General features: G+C 40.9%; 1 protein-coding gene across 1 annotated transcript; it reads left to right on the top strand.

Moving 5' to 3' along the window:
- The first annotated feature begins 1,670 nt into the window (after positions 1 to 1,670).
- Positions 1,671 to 4,714, top strand: LOC140281852 (Fc receptor-like protein 5). Its single transcript, XM_072376350.1, has 5 exons — positions 1,671 to 1,716; positions 2,289 to 2,555; positions 2,682 to 2,927; positions 3,719 to 3,862; positions 4,395 to 4,714. Exons 1-5 carry the CDS (start codon positions 1,686 to 1,688, stop codon positions 4,454 to 4,456), a joined length of 750 nt encoding a protein of 249 aa, XP_072232451.1. The 5' UTR covers positions 1,671 to 1,685; the 3' UTR covers positions 4,457 to 4,714.
- Positions 4,715 to 15,078: the final 10,364 nt, after the last annotated feature.

The following is a 15,078-nucleotide window of genomic DNA, read 5'->3' as shown; positions in this document are numbered from 1 at the left end:
TGTTTTATTGAGACTCCATTCGGTAAAGAAGAAAATCCTGGAACACAAAGTCAGCCAAGCTGTTTTGGGTAGTTCAGGTGCAGCATCCTCTGTGGGACAGAATAACTCTGTAACGTTGCAGAGCTTTTACCACAAAAGTCCAAAAAAAAGTTATATTTTTTAGAGAAACATAGTAACTTGTTTTGTTTTTAAAATAAAAAAGCTGTTACATGCTTAAATGAGCTTTGCTGGTATCTAAGTGTCTTTACTCAAATTCAGGGCTTGTGTATTGAGGAAATATTTATTCTCAGTCCCTGTTTTCTTGCACTTTTTTTGTCCTTTTCTTGAAGTTATTTTTGCTTAAATGTTACTTGCTGAGCTTTTTTAAATGGACGTAAAGTTTCCTGAAAGATGACGTCGGATGTTTTGGTTTGTATCTATTGTTTTTTTAAAATATTGATTTTTATTTTTAATTAAATGTCTGCATAAATTGCACAGATGGATTTTTTTATGTGCATTTTTATGTGTTGTAAACTGCACTTTTGTATGTGCACTGCAGTCATGAAATTAAATGCAATATCTCTTTAAGTGTTTCCTTTCTTAGATCTAGAAGCAGAAAAAAGCCCCAACTGCCTAATTATATTTCACCTTTTGGCTGCTTCTGCACAGGATTTTAGTTGGAGCTCTATCAGCAGTCAGTTTTTCTCATCTTTTCTGATGTTTTTTTACATCTTGACCCCTCCCTGATTCCCCTCCTCACATCGTAGTCTTCCTAACCTGAGATATGACTGCAGGGGAGGAGTCCCATCAACAAGCATTTAAATAATGAGATCTTCTTGCTTCAGGAATCCAGACTCATTAGAACATTTGTGATTGAAATATTTGGAATATTCCATGTGTCAGAAATGGTGAGACAGCAACATATCCCGTGGCTGTTATTGGTTTCTGGCTGTGTCCATGTGGCGTAATCAGAACCCCAAGTCATGCTTTGTGAAATGCGTCGGCCCTGATTTTATGACATTTACACCTGAGCATGATTGCATGTTTAACTCCTGACTCAAACCTTTCAGCGAGAGGGAAGAATGGAAGGGAAAAGACTGGGAAATATTCTGTGGGATGAGTTTGGAGCTCAGGGTCTGAAACATGGAAGTTGCCGGATGATGGCCTCAGTCTATCCGCTCCGACTTCCTGAGACCTCTGAGAGTGACCTGCAGCGATTTGAGAGCCGCTCATGTAACACTAGTGGCACGCGACACCACAGCAACATGGAAGCTTTCTGCACAAAAAGATAATTTAATTGTATTTTCCAACCTTAAACAACCCATTTAACACAGAACAAAGCAGTGCAGTTATAGAGTGGAAGGCGTGAAAGTAGAGAATGAGTGTGAAAGAAGGAGGTGGGCCTTCAGCTCACAGCTTTCACAGGATCGTTGCAGCAGGCAGCTGTTTTCAAGCCAAATATGCAATATGCACATCTGTAAAGCATTAAACGGGAGGCTGGCGGACATATCGCATTAAAAAAAGCACCTAAAAGGAAGCTGCCCCCATTTGGTTCAAACAAATGAGTAAATGAAGGTTTTTTCCATTTGAACTTTTCTTCCGGAGGAAACCAACACATGTAGGCTTGTTTGAGCGTGACACCAAACAGCAGCTCAGTGTTTCTCACAGAGGAAGTGCGCGTGCTGCTCACTTGCTGGGGCAACAGGATGCTGGTAACACCTTTCTGCATCATGCTGAGTGAGTTTGAACGCTGATATTTCTGTTGTTTTAGGTGAATATCTGGATATCAGGATGTTGCTTTTCTGTCATTTGATTTATTGCTAATTGTTCCATCGATATCTGTTTGCATCTTCTTGCTTTTTTAACACCTTTGATTCTTTTTTCCTGCTCTCTCCATCGTGTCCCACCGGAATTGCTTGTTTTTATTCCTCAAACCTTTCGGTTTTACCCAACACGTCTTTCTGTTCTAATCTTTTCTTCTTCGGTCTTTTGTGACGCTTTCATCCCTCGTTTCTTTCATTTTTCACTTTGCTTTCACAATTCTGGCCCCTCTATTTTCATCACCTCGACATTTTCCCGTCTGTCGCTGCATTTTCTTTGACCTACTTTTGTCATATTTGCTTTTTTTTTTTACCTCTTTATAACCTTGATTATGTTTTAATTTCAACATAACCTTATTTCTTGTACTGTCCGTCTTTGCCTTCTCTTTTTCACACAATTCATTGTCTTTTTTGCTTGTTTCTTCACTTTTTCTCTCACTTCGTTGCCTCTTCTCTCTTTCTTTCCTCCCACTCTTCACCTCCCTGCAGCCTGCCTTCAGGTCCATCCCGACAGATCTCAGTTCTTCCGGTACGACTCTGTCTCTCTGAGCTGTGAGGATCAGTTGAACTCCACTGGTTGGAAGGTCAAGAGGAAAACACCAGACGGTGGTGTGAGGGCCTGCTCCTCCGGCTGGGGCGACATCTCCTCAGGCTCCACCTGCATCATTAGAAACACCTATCCAACGGACACGGGCGTGTACTGGTGCGAGTCAGAGACAGAGGAGAGGAGCAATGCGGTCAACATCACCATCACCGGTACTTCCCACTGCATACAAACAAGCGTCGATGTGCCACGCAGGACTTTAACATAACTGACGCTGATTTTATACCTGAATCTATGTCAGTGATAGAACTACTAATGCGCCACTTTCCTTTCCAAAGATCGCCCTGTGATCCTGGAGAGTCCTGCTCTCCCGGTGTCGGAGGGAGCTTCTGTAACTCTGCGCTGTAAAGCTGAGACAAACCCCTCGGACCACATGTATGATTTCCATAAAGACGGCCACTCCACCAGGAGCAACTGCTCAGGAGAGATGACCATTCACAGTGCCTCCGAGTCTGATGAGGGACTCTACACCTGCAGCATCTCAGGAGGCGGAGAATCAGCAGGCAGCTGGCTGACAGTTACAGGTGACAGAAACCGTCCGGTTACAGCTCAGTGAGAACAATCCTGTCAGATACATACATGTGTGGGGAGGGAAGGGCAAAGTCTGAGGCTATTTCAGTTCGACTCAAGCATTACCCGAGCAATAGGAAACCCTTTTTATGAATGCGTCTTTGTTTGTTTTTGCTTTGGGCATCAACTGGCAGGCTTCCGTACTTTAGCGAAGCAAAAGAAACTAGACTGTGTCGCTCTTCTTCTGGTATTACGTTCATATATGGGAGGATGTCAGGCTGGGAGACATTTCAATCTTTCAAGCAAAAACTACGTTGAGCGAGCAGATGAACATTCAAACACATTTGTGGAAGTTTATTCGAGTTTTACTGTGTTTATCTGTGTTTTATCATTCATATCCTGTAAATGTAAACAAACGAACCACGATGGAAACCTTTTGATATCAATCAATGCCGTGAAACCTGTAAAACATGTTTATTTTCAGTACTTTTTGGCATAGACTATATATAGAAGGTGGATGTTTTTGGAGACACTCTAATGAAAAATTTAACCCTCTTTAAATAGGAATCTATTTGTATTTTGGAGTCAGTGTGTTTCATTACATCATAATGCATTTCTTTAATGTTCTTTAAGCTCATCTTCATAAACAGGTTTTTGGTCTGGTACTGAAGATGAATGGGCTAAAAGACCAAACCCCGCTCCTAAAAAAACATCTGGGCAAAAACATTAGTATTTAAAGTAGAATATAAATCTTCTCCTTCTAAAACTCTCCTCTCAGTGTTTAAGAGTTCGTCTCTCTTTACAGCTTCTCTTTCGCCATCATCTTCAGCTCCACCTGCAGCCTCAACGACATTTTCTACCTCCAGACTTTTGTGTCACCTGCTGGTGGGAACGCCGTACCTGTTGTCCACCATCTTGCTAGGAGTCATATACAGAGACAAGAGGAGAGGTAGAGTTAACCTTTCAAGTCCTAACACACAAGTCCTCCAGTGTTTTATATTAGCTACTCAAATGGAGCGGTGCTGTCAAACAGATCAGCGAAACAGGAGTACTGGTCAGCAATGGTGTGAAATTAGGTTCTGTTTGTCCTGGTATCTAAGGAACCTGCACCTGTCAGACCAACGTAGAGATTGTGAAGAAGTGGAGCAAAGAAAAGAAAGATTTTAAAATCTTTACATGTTTCCTAAATGAAGTAAAATGTTGTATTTAGCAACATATTACATGTCTGGCTTTTCTAAAAGAGCGAATTCTTCGTCCTCTGGTCCCACAGAGTTTGTTCTGCTAAAGCAAAACATGTTCAATTTCAAACATGTTGGAGCTACAACAAAACAAAACCTCAAAGCATGTGTCTAACGCCGCTGAGACGTGAGGGAAATTCAGTCATTGCAACATAACGCATGGGTGGATTAACCCGTTTGAAGCTTTAACCTGATGTTTAACCTGATGAGCCGCTGATGTTGTTTCTCTGTTTCTCTTCACAGCAGCACAGATGGTCGCAGACCGCAAAGGCAGGGCCGACGTTGCCATGGAAATAGTCGTGTAGCTGCAGCTGGTTTAACACGCAAACGGGTGAAAGTGACGCCACAGGAAGTCATTTAAGTAGTCCGTATCAAATATAGACGTCCTGACAAAATGTCTGGCTGAGATGATGGTTATCTTTCTCTTTTTTTAATGAAGAAGAGGAGCATTGTATGGACGTAAGTCCATTTTCATCTGTGCATGGCAGCAGTGTGTCAAGGAAGGACAGGGACCATGTTTTTAAAGAGGTGTTTGTGCTTTGGAGCACGACTTTTCTACAGCCATTTATTGTTTTTTTTTAATCCTATTTCCTCTCCTGACATTACACAGAAATTGATTTGTATCTAGCTCTTCATCTCTTTCTCTGACATCATTCTTATTAAACCTCTGTAAATTATCTTGTGTCTAGTTGTCGTCGCCCCCCCCACCTTTTTATTACTTTGAGTGAAGCAGAAGTTTCATGGTCAGCCTTTAGCTGAATCCTCCTTTTCTGAATGTGGATTCAGCTAAATTATCAGAAAGAAATGGCATGTGTTTCTCAGAAAAGAGGATGCTGTGCCACTTTTAAACCACAAACAGGTCAATGGATGGATGAAAAACATCTTTAAAGTGAGTACACTGGAGTACACAGATATGAACTGTGTTCAGTTTTGATGTTTCGCATTCAGCCGTGACAGGAAACTTGTGTTTTAGTGTGAAGGGAGGCTGCTCTGCTGTGTTCTGTTGCTAAAACATTACATCTTTATCTTTATCAGCAAGGGTTCTTAGTAAATACCAAGTGTCCAAGGATCATTACGGTGCAAATGCCACCTGCTGGCACATTAAAGCAAGTGTCACAACCCACATTATGAAGCATGGCTACTACAATTATCAACATGCAAGGTGGCAATAACTTGAAGAGGGCACAATTTACCAGATGAATAAATCAAATAAACCTCAACTCCTGAAAACTCATGAATTCTAGCATTTGCTACCCTCCACAAAGTCTCCAATCATAACAAACATAACGTACATTTATTGAACACGATGGAATCTGTACAATAAAATGTACAAAATGATCTTGTGATGTAAATCTGACCAAATAAAATTAATGTACTCTGTTCTCCTCCTTTGCTGCCAAGTCTTTACAACCAGGTTTTTCCCATCTTTGCCTTTGTTGCTGCCATCATGCTAGAGTCTCTGAGATAAAAAAAGAGAAAGATTAGCAAAGGTAAGAGGTTACACAACTGATCAGATAATGCAACGTCACAGAAAACAAAGCCTTATAACTCACTCCATCTATTCTACGTTTCCTCAAGGTCCAAACAACAGCTGCAGCAATCATTGCAACGACTCCAACACCAAATAAAACACCAATTACTTTGCCAGCTCCACTGTTTTCATCCCCTGAGAGTATGTAAGGACAAGGAAGAATCAAGTACAGCAGTAAAGTTTGTTTTTTAAGTAGTAGTGCAAAGTTAAAAAGATGGATATGGATAAAAATAAAGATAGATATACCTGATACAGAGGACTCATCCTGTTTTCTGGTCTCGTCACCATCTTTTCTATCGTTTTCAGATGCTGTTTAATTGCAGAAAAGAAAATTCAGATCCAGACATTAGATTTCATAGCTGTATCTGTACCGATATCGAAGAAAAAAATCGAGATTGGGTATCGGTGGGTGACGACGGGTCGATCTTTGCAATCTTTGCCGATTTTTCTTTTTTTTTTCCCCTAGTCCTGTCCACCATTGGCTTTCATCTAAGGGCCTTCTGCTCCCTCTAGCGGTGAAAAGAACTTCTTAAATTGGGACTTTTGTTCTTTTTTTTTAACATAAATGTTAATTGCTTAAGCATTCACGATATTACAACACATCCCAGAAGATAGGCTACTGAGTCTTTGGATATACAAATAAGCACATTTTCCCGTGTTCTTCTTAGACATATTGTCTGTTTAACTGTCAATGTAACTAATTTTTAAGCATTTTCAATATTTTTTAGAGCATTAGACACGAACTACATTTTTAATGTACAGACATTATGTTACTGTTGTGTTATTGTCTTTGCCAAACTGGTTTATATTTACTCATAACGCAACAACGTTACTTATATATAGAGTCCGGCAAATGTCCACCAGGAGTTAAAAAACTGTGGAAAACCGTTATTAAACGCATTATTAAACTGTATTAATGGTTTTGGAAACCGTGCGCACGGATTATTATTGCAAAACCGAGAGCGCAGTTTAATTAATTTAATAAAATCTGTGCGCACAGATTTCCACCGTTTTCTTTCCCCTCCGAGTGGCACTTTCCAGGCTGCGTAATTATGTGATATTTGTTCATTTTAAAGCATTTTACTCACCTGTAATAAAGAAATGAGGAGGCGCAGGTAAAGGAACTGACTGTGTCGGTGTTCCGAAGCTTGTGCTGAGAAATCCAACAAGTGTTTAGTGAAACGCTCATCCAGGCGCGGCTCATCAGGGGTCATCAACGATGACGTTGGAAGCCTCGCTGCGTGTAGCGGTTCAGGAAGGAGGTCGAATTTTGGCGCAATGTATTGCCACATTAAGCCCTACTCTATGAAATATATAATCTACCGGCCTCTTAACTGTTTTTATGATCATTTTTCAACTAATTTCTCTGACCAAAGTCTGGAAAAGCTCAAGCTTTTTTAACACTCCTCCAAAGTCCACAGAACACTTAACAATAGAACATCGTTGATTGTTAGTGCAACATCATCCATTTAGAAATAATAGCTCTCCTCAGGTAGCGGATGAGCACTTGGTGGCGTGCACTAACTAAGACCCTCACCCAGTTCTTTGAACTTTATTTGTAACATAAAATGCATGGAATAATAATCTGTCCTCGTCTTTTTTTGGTGGGCGCACTTGTTTTGTGGAAATACTCGAGCACATAAGGAGAGGTGAGGCAAACTTGTGTCTGAGTCATCTTTAACACTTTAATACATCAGCTTACAGGCAAGAGACAGAGTAAATTAACAGAGTCACAGAGATTCTGCAGGAAGCTGCTGCAGACACAGAGAATCTATACAATCTAAGGATAAGAGAAAGTATAAGATGTTTTTAATTGTTTCCATGCTAATATAGCATCTCCTTTGCTTTAATTCCCCAGAAGATAGATATTAAATAAATTTTAAAGACACCCCCCCATATTCTCCACCTTTTTAACAATCCCACAGTAAACCAGATGAGGTTAAAGTCAGCTGAAGAGATGCTTAACAACAAACTATGATAGAGATAAATGTGTGTATACATGATCAAACTCCATCAGTCACCATCTGTGCCTCTCTGATGAAAGAGTGGCATCCTCCCTCAGTGCCAGCTTACCTTGGCTTGAAAAGGGCTTGAGGACAGCAGTGATGGCCTTCTCACATGGAGAAAAAACGAGGGAAATCACTGGGATGCCAGTCTAACACCAGGCACTTAATTAGGGAGGAAAACCTCCTCTCCGAGGCGTCTGAGGCGCTCTGACACATTTTACAGCGATGCTAAGGAGAGGTAAAAACCCTCATTAAGTGCGATGTCCCTGGTGTGAATGCAGGTGAGGATGGCCTTATCAGGGCAGAGTCTCGTGCTGCTGTGCTCTCAGCCAGAGCAGGAGCGCTACCAGCATCAGCATCAGCATCAGCATGGCTGCTTTACCCCTCAGACCACAGGGGACAGGAGCTTTGGGTTCTCGGTAAGTTGCCTGACTGTAAATGGGATCTTAGGAATCTGTCTCTGGGGAGCAGGTCGCCTGGTTGACCTGTTTGTCGCCGGTGTTCGGCTCCTCGTCTCTCGGTATGGGGTCATGTGGAGCAACAGGGACTGTGTTTGCAGGGGGGCTGGTGTGGATCCAAGCAGCTCAACCGTAACCGTGGATACCGTGAGATGTGTCGAGGAGCCTCTCTTACCCAGGTGTGGCTGCAGGAGAAGCAGACAGTTGGTAATATTCCAATAATAACTGTCTCTATAAGAGCAGCTCTATCTGATGCCATCGCCTCGAAAAACAGTCAGGTCCCGTCATGTCTATCGACAATAGCAGGGCTGTTGGGACAGTGTTTGTCTTTGGATGTTTCCATGCACGGAAAACAAAGAACACTGTTCAGACGAGTCCAAATTCCACGACTGTTAATCCACATACTGTCCCATGACTCTGGCTGCTTTGGAAGCTGCATCTCTGCGGCATTTAGCCGTTAAAATCGTTAGTATGAACCTCATATTTACATATTTACCAATAAACTAACTTAGCAGAGGATGTTTGAAAGCTACATTCAATACGTTTCCTGACGTTGGGTCATAAGAGGCATACAGTTTACAGTCATTTTCCTTTAATATTCATTTCTTTAGCTTGAACTCCCACTCTATTCAGGTTCCATTTAGGCTGTGAGTCACCGTCTTTCACTCCGGGCTCAGCAGGATCTTTTACACTTAATGTGGTGATACAGCTTATTGATCTCAGCGTTGACCCTGTTCTACATGTTTGTGCAGAGGTGTTCTCACATGTTCGTCCTTGTTCCTCCTTCAGCCGGTCTGCTTTCTCACCATCCTCCTCTTGTGATAGAGCAGTGACTGACGGCTCCATAATTAAAACAGCCATCGTTGCATCCTTGGAAAACTCCAGGTCCAGCTCAGGGGTACGTGTGTGATTTGAATGTAAATATTAAAAGAAGAGAAGGATTACTTTCCATGAGAGCTTCCAAAAGTAACAAGTTAATTACTGAAATTATGAAAACTCCTCTAAAAGCCACACGCTTTGACAAGTCAAATTCTTTTGACGGAAGACTAACTAACTGAATGTGGAGACTTTCTGTCCTTTTTACCCACATCAGACTGATAAAGTAGCATCCAAATATACATGCAAAAATATACATTTGAGAGAGATTACTGAGTGTAATCTAATGGTTCTAACCTCTTCATCTTCATTAAACGATGTCAATGGCACGGCTTCATCATTCACAGGCTCCTCTTGTTCAGTTTCAGGAGGATTCATCACTTCAACTTCAACACAATCACTTGGCTCTAGTTCTGTGTAATTGATAAAATAGTCAAATTATTCATCAAATGCATTTAATAGAATCTCTGAAACTATAACAGTAAAGAGTACTTAAATATGTAAATCCATGGTGTCGTGCAAATGTTTTAAACCTCTTTTTCTTTTAAGTTGCCAAGAAAACAGGAAATATTTGCAGCAATTTATTCATATGTGCAAACATAAATGGAAATGATTTATATAAAAGGGCAGAAACAGAGTTTGTACAAAGCTTAAAGGTTAATTTCTGGTATTCTCCAACACAGCCTGAACCCTCTGAGACAAGCTTTCTGTCATTTCTTTAAGGAGTCTTCAGGAATAGTTCTCCAGGCTTCTTGAAGGACATCCCAAAGCTCTTCTTTGGATGTGGGCTGCCTTTTGTTCCGTTCTCTGTCAGATGATCCCACACTGCTTCAATAATGTTGAGGTCCGGGCTCTGGGGAGGATTCATCCCTCCATAAGACCTGTTGCCACTGATTTTCAGTCCACTTCTTGTGTCATTTGGCACAGCTCAGCCTTTTCTCCCTGTTTCCCTTCCTTAAGAATGGCTTCTTGACAGCCACCCTTCCATGGAGACCATTTCTGATGAGGCTTGGGCCAACAGTAGATGGATCAGCTGAAGGTCCAGATGCATCTCTCAGGTCCTGTCAGGTCACAGCTGGATTTTTTCCTCTTTCTTAAGGACATCACTTTCAGATCCTGTTCATCTGCTGCAGATAGTTTTTTAGGGGCCTTATTATGCTTGAATGATTCATAGGTCAGAATTAAGTGGCTTATCGAGCATTAAAATGTACGAGGTCTGCAAAACCTAGAAGGACTGGACTGAAAATGAGTGAAAAAGCAGCCAACGTCCAAAGAAAAACCCTGAAATATGTTCAGAAAGCCTGGAGAAGTATTCCTGGACCTCCTAAAAGGTTTGAAAATGTCTGGCTGCATTATAAAACAAATGAGGGGTGGCTCCACGTTTTTATACAGTACTGTATACAGATGGTCATACAAATGTTTTAATATATTAAAAAAATGTAACTGGATTGATAAAAATGTTTCACAAGTGACTTACCAGCTTTCTTCTTACATCTACGGTAGACAAATACAGCCAGGACGACAACTCCAACAACTCCAACAACTCCAACAACAGGTAGACCAATTTTCAAATATATGGTGTTATCTGAAGCAAATGAAAAGAGATTATTATTCTTTATAAGCAGGAGTTCAAAGTAGCTGAGGTTCTGACATGTAAAACAAAGGTGCTGATAGTCAACAGAGCAAATGTGACCACATCAGAGAATAAAACTCAAAGCTTTGTTGCTCACTGAGAGGCAGAAGACAAACGCAGAGATTTCCACAAAAATAAAACCCTAACCAGTCAAAGCAGGCTCTGATGACTCCCAGCTTCTCTAAATCAGTGCTAATGGGTGGCATGAGTCAGAAAGTAAAAATATGCATCCCCTTCAGATTACTTTCTATTGTGTTGCCTTAGAGTCTGAAATTATAATTAATCATTTGAATCCAACATATCAAGAACATATAAATCCTAAAAGAAACTGAATTTATACTCTCTTGGATTTTTTTCTGCACATCTAACATCTCCTTCATGCAGGATTTGTGCCTTTTAATTTCATAAGTTACAATATGACAATTTTTCCGTATAAAACCTCTAAACATTTCCATTTCAGTTTAAAAGGATGAGAAATAATTCATCTGGGCGCAGTAACAGTGTTTGAGCTAAAAAAAACAAACATCCTGTTTACAGATGAATAAGCGGCAGCAGCAGAAAGACCGAATCAAACCCACAGAGGCCGGCTGGAGTCATCGCACTGCCTAAAATCAACTTTACTCTGCTCCAGGAGAAGCTTTCCGTCTTCTGACCTCAACCCACGTGAAAACACAATGAGACAACAGAGAAATGTATTTACCCCCTACTGTTGAGTTGGTTGGAACCCTAGTTACAGCTGTCAGATTTCCGTTTTGGTCCTGTGGAGCACTGGCTACAACACACAAAAAAGCCTTGAATTAAGAGACATGCAGGTTGTTTTCTGACGTGCACCAGTCAGCCAAAACATTAAAACTACAAACAGAAAGCAGCAGCATTGCTCGTGCTGTGACAGAACAGTGCTGTTTTAACCCCACTCTGAGCCGCTGGAGCTCTTTGGCAGCGTGGAGAGGAACTTCAGAAAAATCTTTAGAAAAAATAACCAACACAAGCAAGCAGATGGCGTGCTGCAAAGCACACAGAAGGCCAAAGAAAGGGCAGAGGAGCCCAAGCTAGCTTCTAAGTCCTGGTAACTTTTCAGGCATTTTTGAGCCGTTTTCTCATCAGCGAGGTGGAAAAACAAGCTAAAATATCATTTTCTTGAGCTTCAGTTTTATAAAGCAAGACTCCTCCAGTGTGAATCTGAAATAACTTGTGTCATATTTCCAAAATGAAACAACTGAACTGCGTTATGATTGGATTATTTTTGTAAAAGTACAGATTAACTGACTAATAAACGTACTAAGTGGCAGAAATTGTTTTGTTCAGCCTGGAGGGACACTGTTCTGTGTTCAACTAAAACTCTCCAGCTGGGATCTGACAAACATAACGTGTTTATTCATTTATTTATTCCACTCTGAAAGCATTCAGATATCTCAAAGTTTAGGAGAGTCATTGGCTTGAGGGACTTTAACACAATATGTCATAATCTAAGCTATAAAGTCCCATTGAAGGAACAGACATGCACTGAACAACACTCCTTTTATTTTCCATCATAAACCGCCTCGGTGCTCGAGGGCATGTCACTCTGACACCTTTTTAACTTCATCCTGACCCGTCAAACTACATTTCAGCTGCAGAGGCTCTTATGTCTCATAGCAAAAGTGCATTTTGCCTTTAAATTAAAGAGGTTGAGAGATAACCACAGCTACATGAGCCACATTACTATCATTTAAGACGGATCTTATGTGGTATGTATTGCTCTCCAGGAGATAAATCTAGTTTAAGGTGTGTGCTATGTGTGCCATATCTGCACTCTCTCATCAGCCTGATCCAGCCCACCTGGGTGTTGCATCGTTGCTTCCCTGTTTTTGCCTGTTCACAGCTCTACTTAAGCTCTCTCCAGTCTCTGCTTCCCTGCCAGATTCTCATCAGTCATGTGCCAAGTAAAGTCCAGCATGTTGGCTACGTTTCTCTTCCTGCCTTGCCCATGACGGACTTCTTTCTTCTATGGAAATCTGGACATCAACCCTCGCCAACCCCTTGTGTTATGTACCTGACATCTGCCCACCTGTGTTTTGACCATTGCTTGCTTTTGACCCTGCCTCTGCATTCTGGACTCATTATCTTCTCTCCTTCCCTTAAGCTGTGGCTGCAACCCAAAACTCTACCCACCACTATTCATCAACCCTCTGTGCAAATAAATCTGTTTTCTCTTAAATTACGACTGTGTGTGGCTGAATTTCCAGGTCCTCACTGATGCTCCTTACAAAAACATTCCTGTGGTAAATTATTCACAGTGTAAAACAACTATGGTTAAAGTATAGTGAGTAACTTATGTCGCCCCCTAGAGGATTTCTGCGTTATTACAACGATGCGGCCGGCACCTTAATATGACGTATGGCCCGGTGTAACCCGCGCCACCCCTCCCCACAGTATGCCATTCAATATTTTTATGCTTTTTTTTAAAGAACAGTCGATGCAAAAAAGAACAAAACTCTTCACAAGAGGTTACACTTCGTAATTTACTGCTCTTTGGGTTAAGTTACACAATGTGGCGAACACCAGGCTGCTAACAACACATTACATTCATAGAACCATTTCCAAGACAGCAATAAAGCTGTAATTGTAATGCTCGGTCCAGTGCATGTAAAAGCAACACATCCTGCTCATAATGAACAGAGTAAATTACTTAGACTTCTCCTTTTGTCACTCTCTGTCTTTACCAACAGACCTTCTGCCGAACGGGAAGGTCTTTTCTTTTTAGTCTCACTGTGCACCATTGGTGTTTACGGTCCAATCAAAAATAAAGTATGATCATCTTAGAGTAGCATTTATCCAACATGGCCTGTAGTATACAGTACAATGCTGTATATATTGTAATGCTTGTAGTATGCAGTGGCATACAGGACCGATAAGTTGTGACCCCTCAGGCAGGGAGAGTACACGTACTACAACTGACAATGGAAAAGTACTTCATAGGTTTGCTTTTGGGTGTGTCCCCAATTAAATAAAACCTGTTTAAATACTCTACTACTAAAGGAAATGAGACACAGATGGTGGAGAGAAATGGCTAAAAATATCTCTTGAATGTCTGCATGTTAAGCTCATTGAAGCGTCAGTGTTACAATCATGAGCGTTTAGCTGCAACAGTGTTATCTGCTGCGGAAAAACGTTAGAAGCTGCATTTAAAATGGGAGCAAATGAAACCTGAGATTACCGGATAGAAAGCAGAAGCTTGTTTTCTCTCATTCTTTTGGCTCAGATACTGAGAAAATACTAACTTGGTGCGATAGCTAATTATTGTAACCAAAACCATTAAGCTAACATTAGAGAATTTGGCTTTTCGGGGATGTAACAACACTGTCTTTAAAACAAATCTCAGGGTGAGCCCTGCACATGTACAACCATACACATCAATACGTTGTCACACTGAAGAAGCCAAAAAGACGCCACTAAAAGCCCATAAAAATGACAAGACACTGTAGAGCAGAACAGGGCTGGAAACCTGAGTCAGGAAGTGTGTAATCTCAGCCAACAGGCACTCTGGGGCCTTTCCAGGCCTGCTAATGTGAATCACAAAAGAACATATACTGTAAAACAAGTCAAAAGGACATAGCTTTAAGATTCACAAACATCTCCACTGTTGCTTTAAAGAGGAAAGATTCTACTGTGTTGTAACTTATTCAATAGCACAAACTGTCAGTTTAAGGACGAAGATCACACTTCAGATTAACTCCCTTCAGATCAATTCACTCCAGATTAACTCAAACTGGGAAACACCAGAGGTGTCTTTCAGATGAAACACAGACATGTGCAGACGCTGTCAGATTAATGGAAAGCACTGCATGTGTAAACGGGAATACAAAAAGAAATGAAAACTCCTGAAATGACCAACAACTTCCTTTAGGAGGCAGTGTGGACTAATCAATGAGCCCCGCCAACACGAAAGAGTCTTCAGACATCTGGAAATGTGTCCAGATAACAGCAAGTTATAACAAGATAACAGGCTGAGATGCAACATGCTCTATCTTATCGTTGCTGTGGGTGTTTTATGTTTTATGCAGGTACTTCTTCCTCTTTAATGATCTCACTGCTGATGATGGCAGCAACAAGGTCAAAGCTTATCCATAAAAAGCCCTCATAAATAACTGGGTTAGTTTTTTTAGAGGTAATAACTGGGTCTCTGCTGTGAATACTCACACCTTCAGCCAATCTGGAACCACTGTCAAGCAAAGATTAACATCTTTGAAGTCTGCTTTAAAACCAAAATATGAGACAGAAAAATCCCAAAATGGCCCCCATTAAAAAATATATTCATATTTACCTCCTTTGTTGTAGTCTGTTGCTTTCTCATTCACCACTGAAAAGAGCAGAAAGATGAAAGCTGTAAATAAACAAGGACTGAACTGATAATAAAGTACATATTACATTTATAATTTGTTAA

Source organism: Leuresthes tenuis, unplaced genomic scaffold, assembly GCF_036924035.1.
Source record: "Leuresthes tenuis unplaced genomic scaffold, fLeuTen1.0.hap1 SCAF_22, whole genome shotgun sequence".
Taxonomy (NCBI): Eukaryota; Metazoa; Chordata; class Actinopteri; order Atheriniformes; family Atherinopsidae; genus Leuresthes; species Leuresthes tenuis.
The sequence above is the reverse complement of the archived record's forward strand: the minus strand, read 5'-3'. Positions and strand labels throughout refer to the sequence as shown.

Excerpts from the sequence above, each read along its gene's own strand:
- LOC140281852 (XM_072376350.1), top strand. The coding sequence starts at position 1,686 with ATGCTGGTAACACCTTTCTGCATCATGCTGA. Across the intron at positions 1,717-2,288 it reads ACCTTTCTGCATCATGCTGA|CCTGCCTTCAGGTCCATCCC; the intron begins GTGAGTTTGAAC and ends ACCTCCCTGCAG. Across the intron at positions 2,928-3,718 it reads CAGCTGGCTGACAGTTACAG|CTTCTCTTTCGCCATCATCT; the intron begins GTGACAGAAACC and ends CTCTCTTTACAG.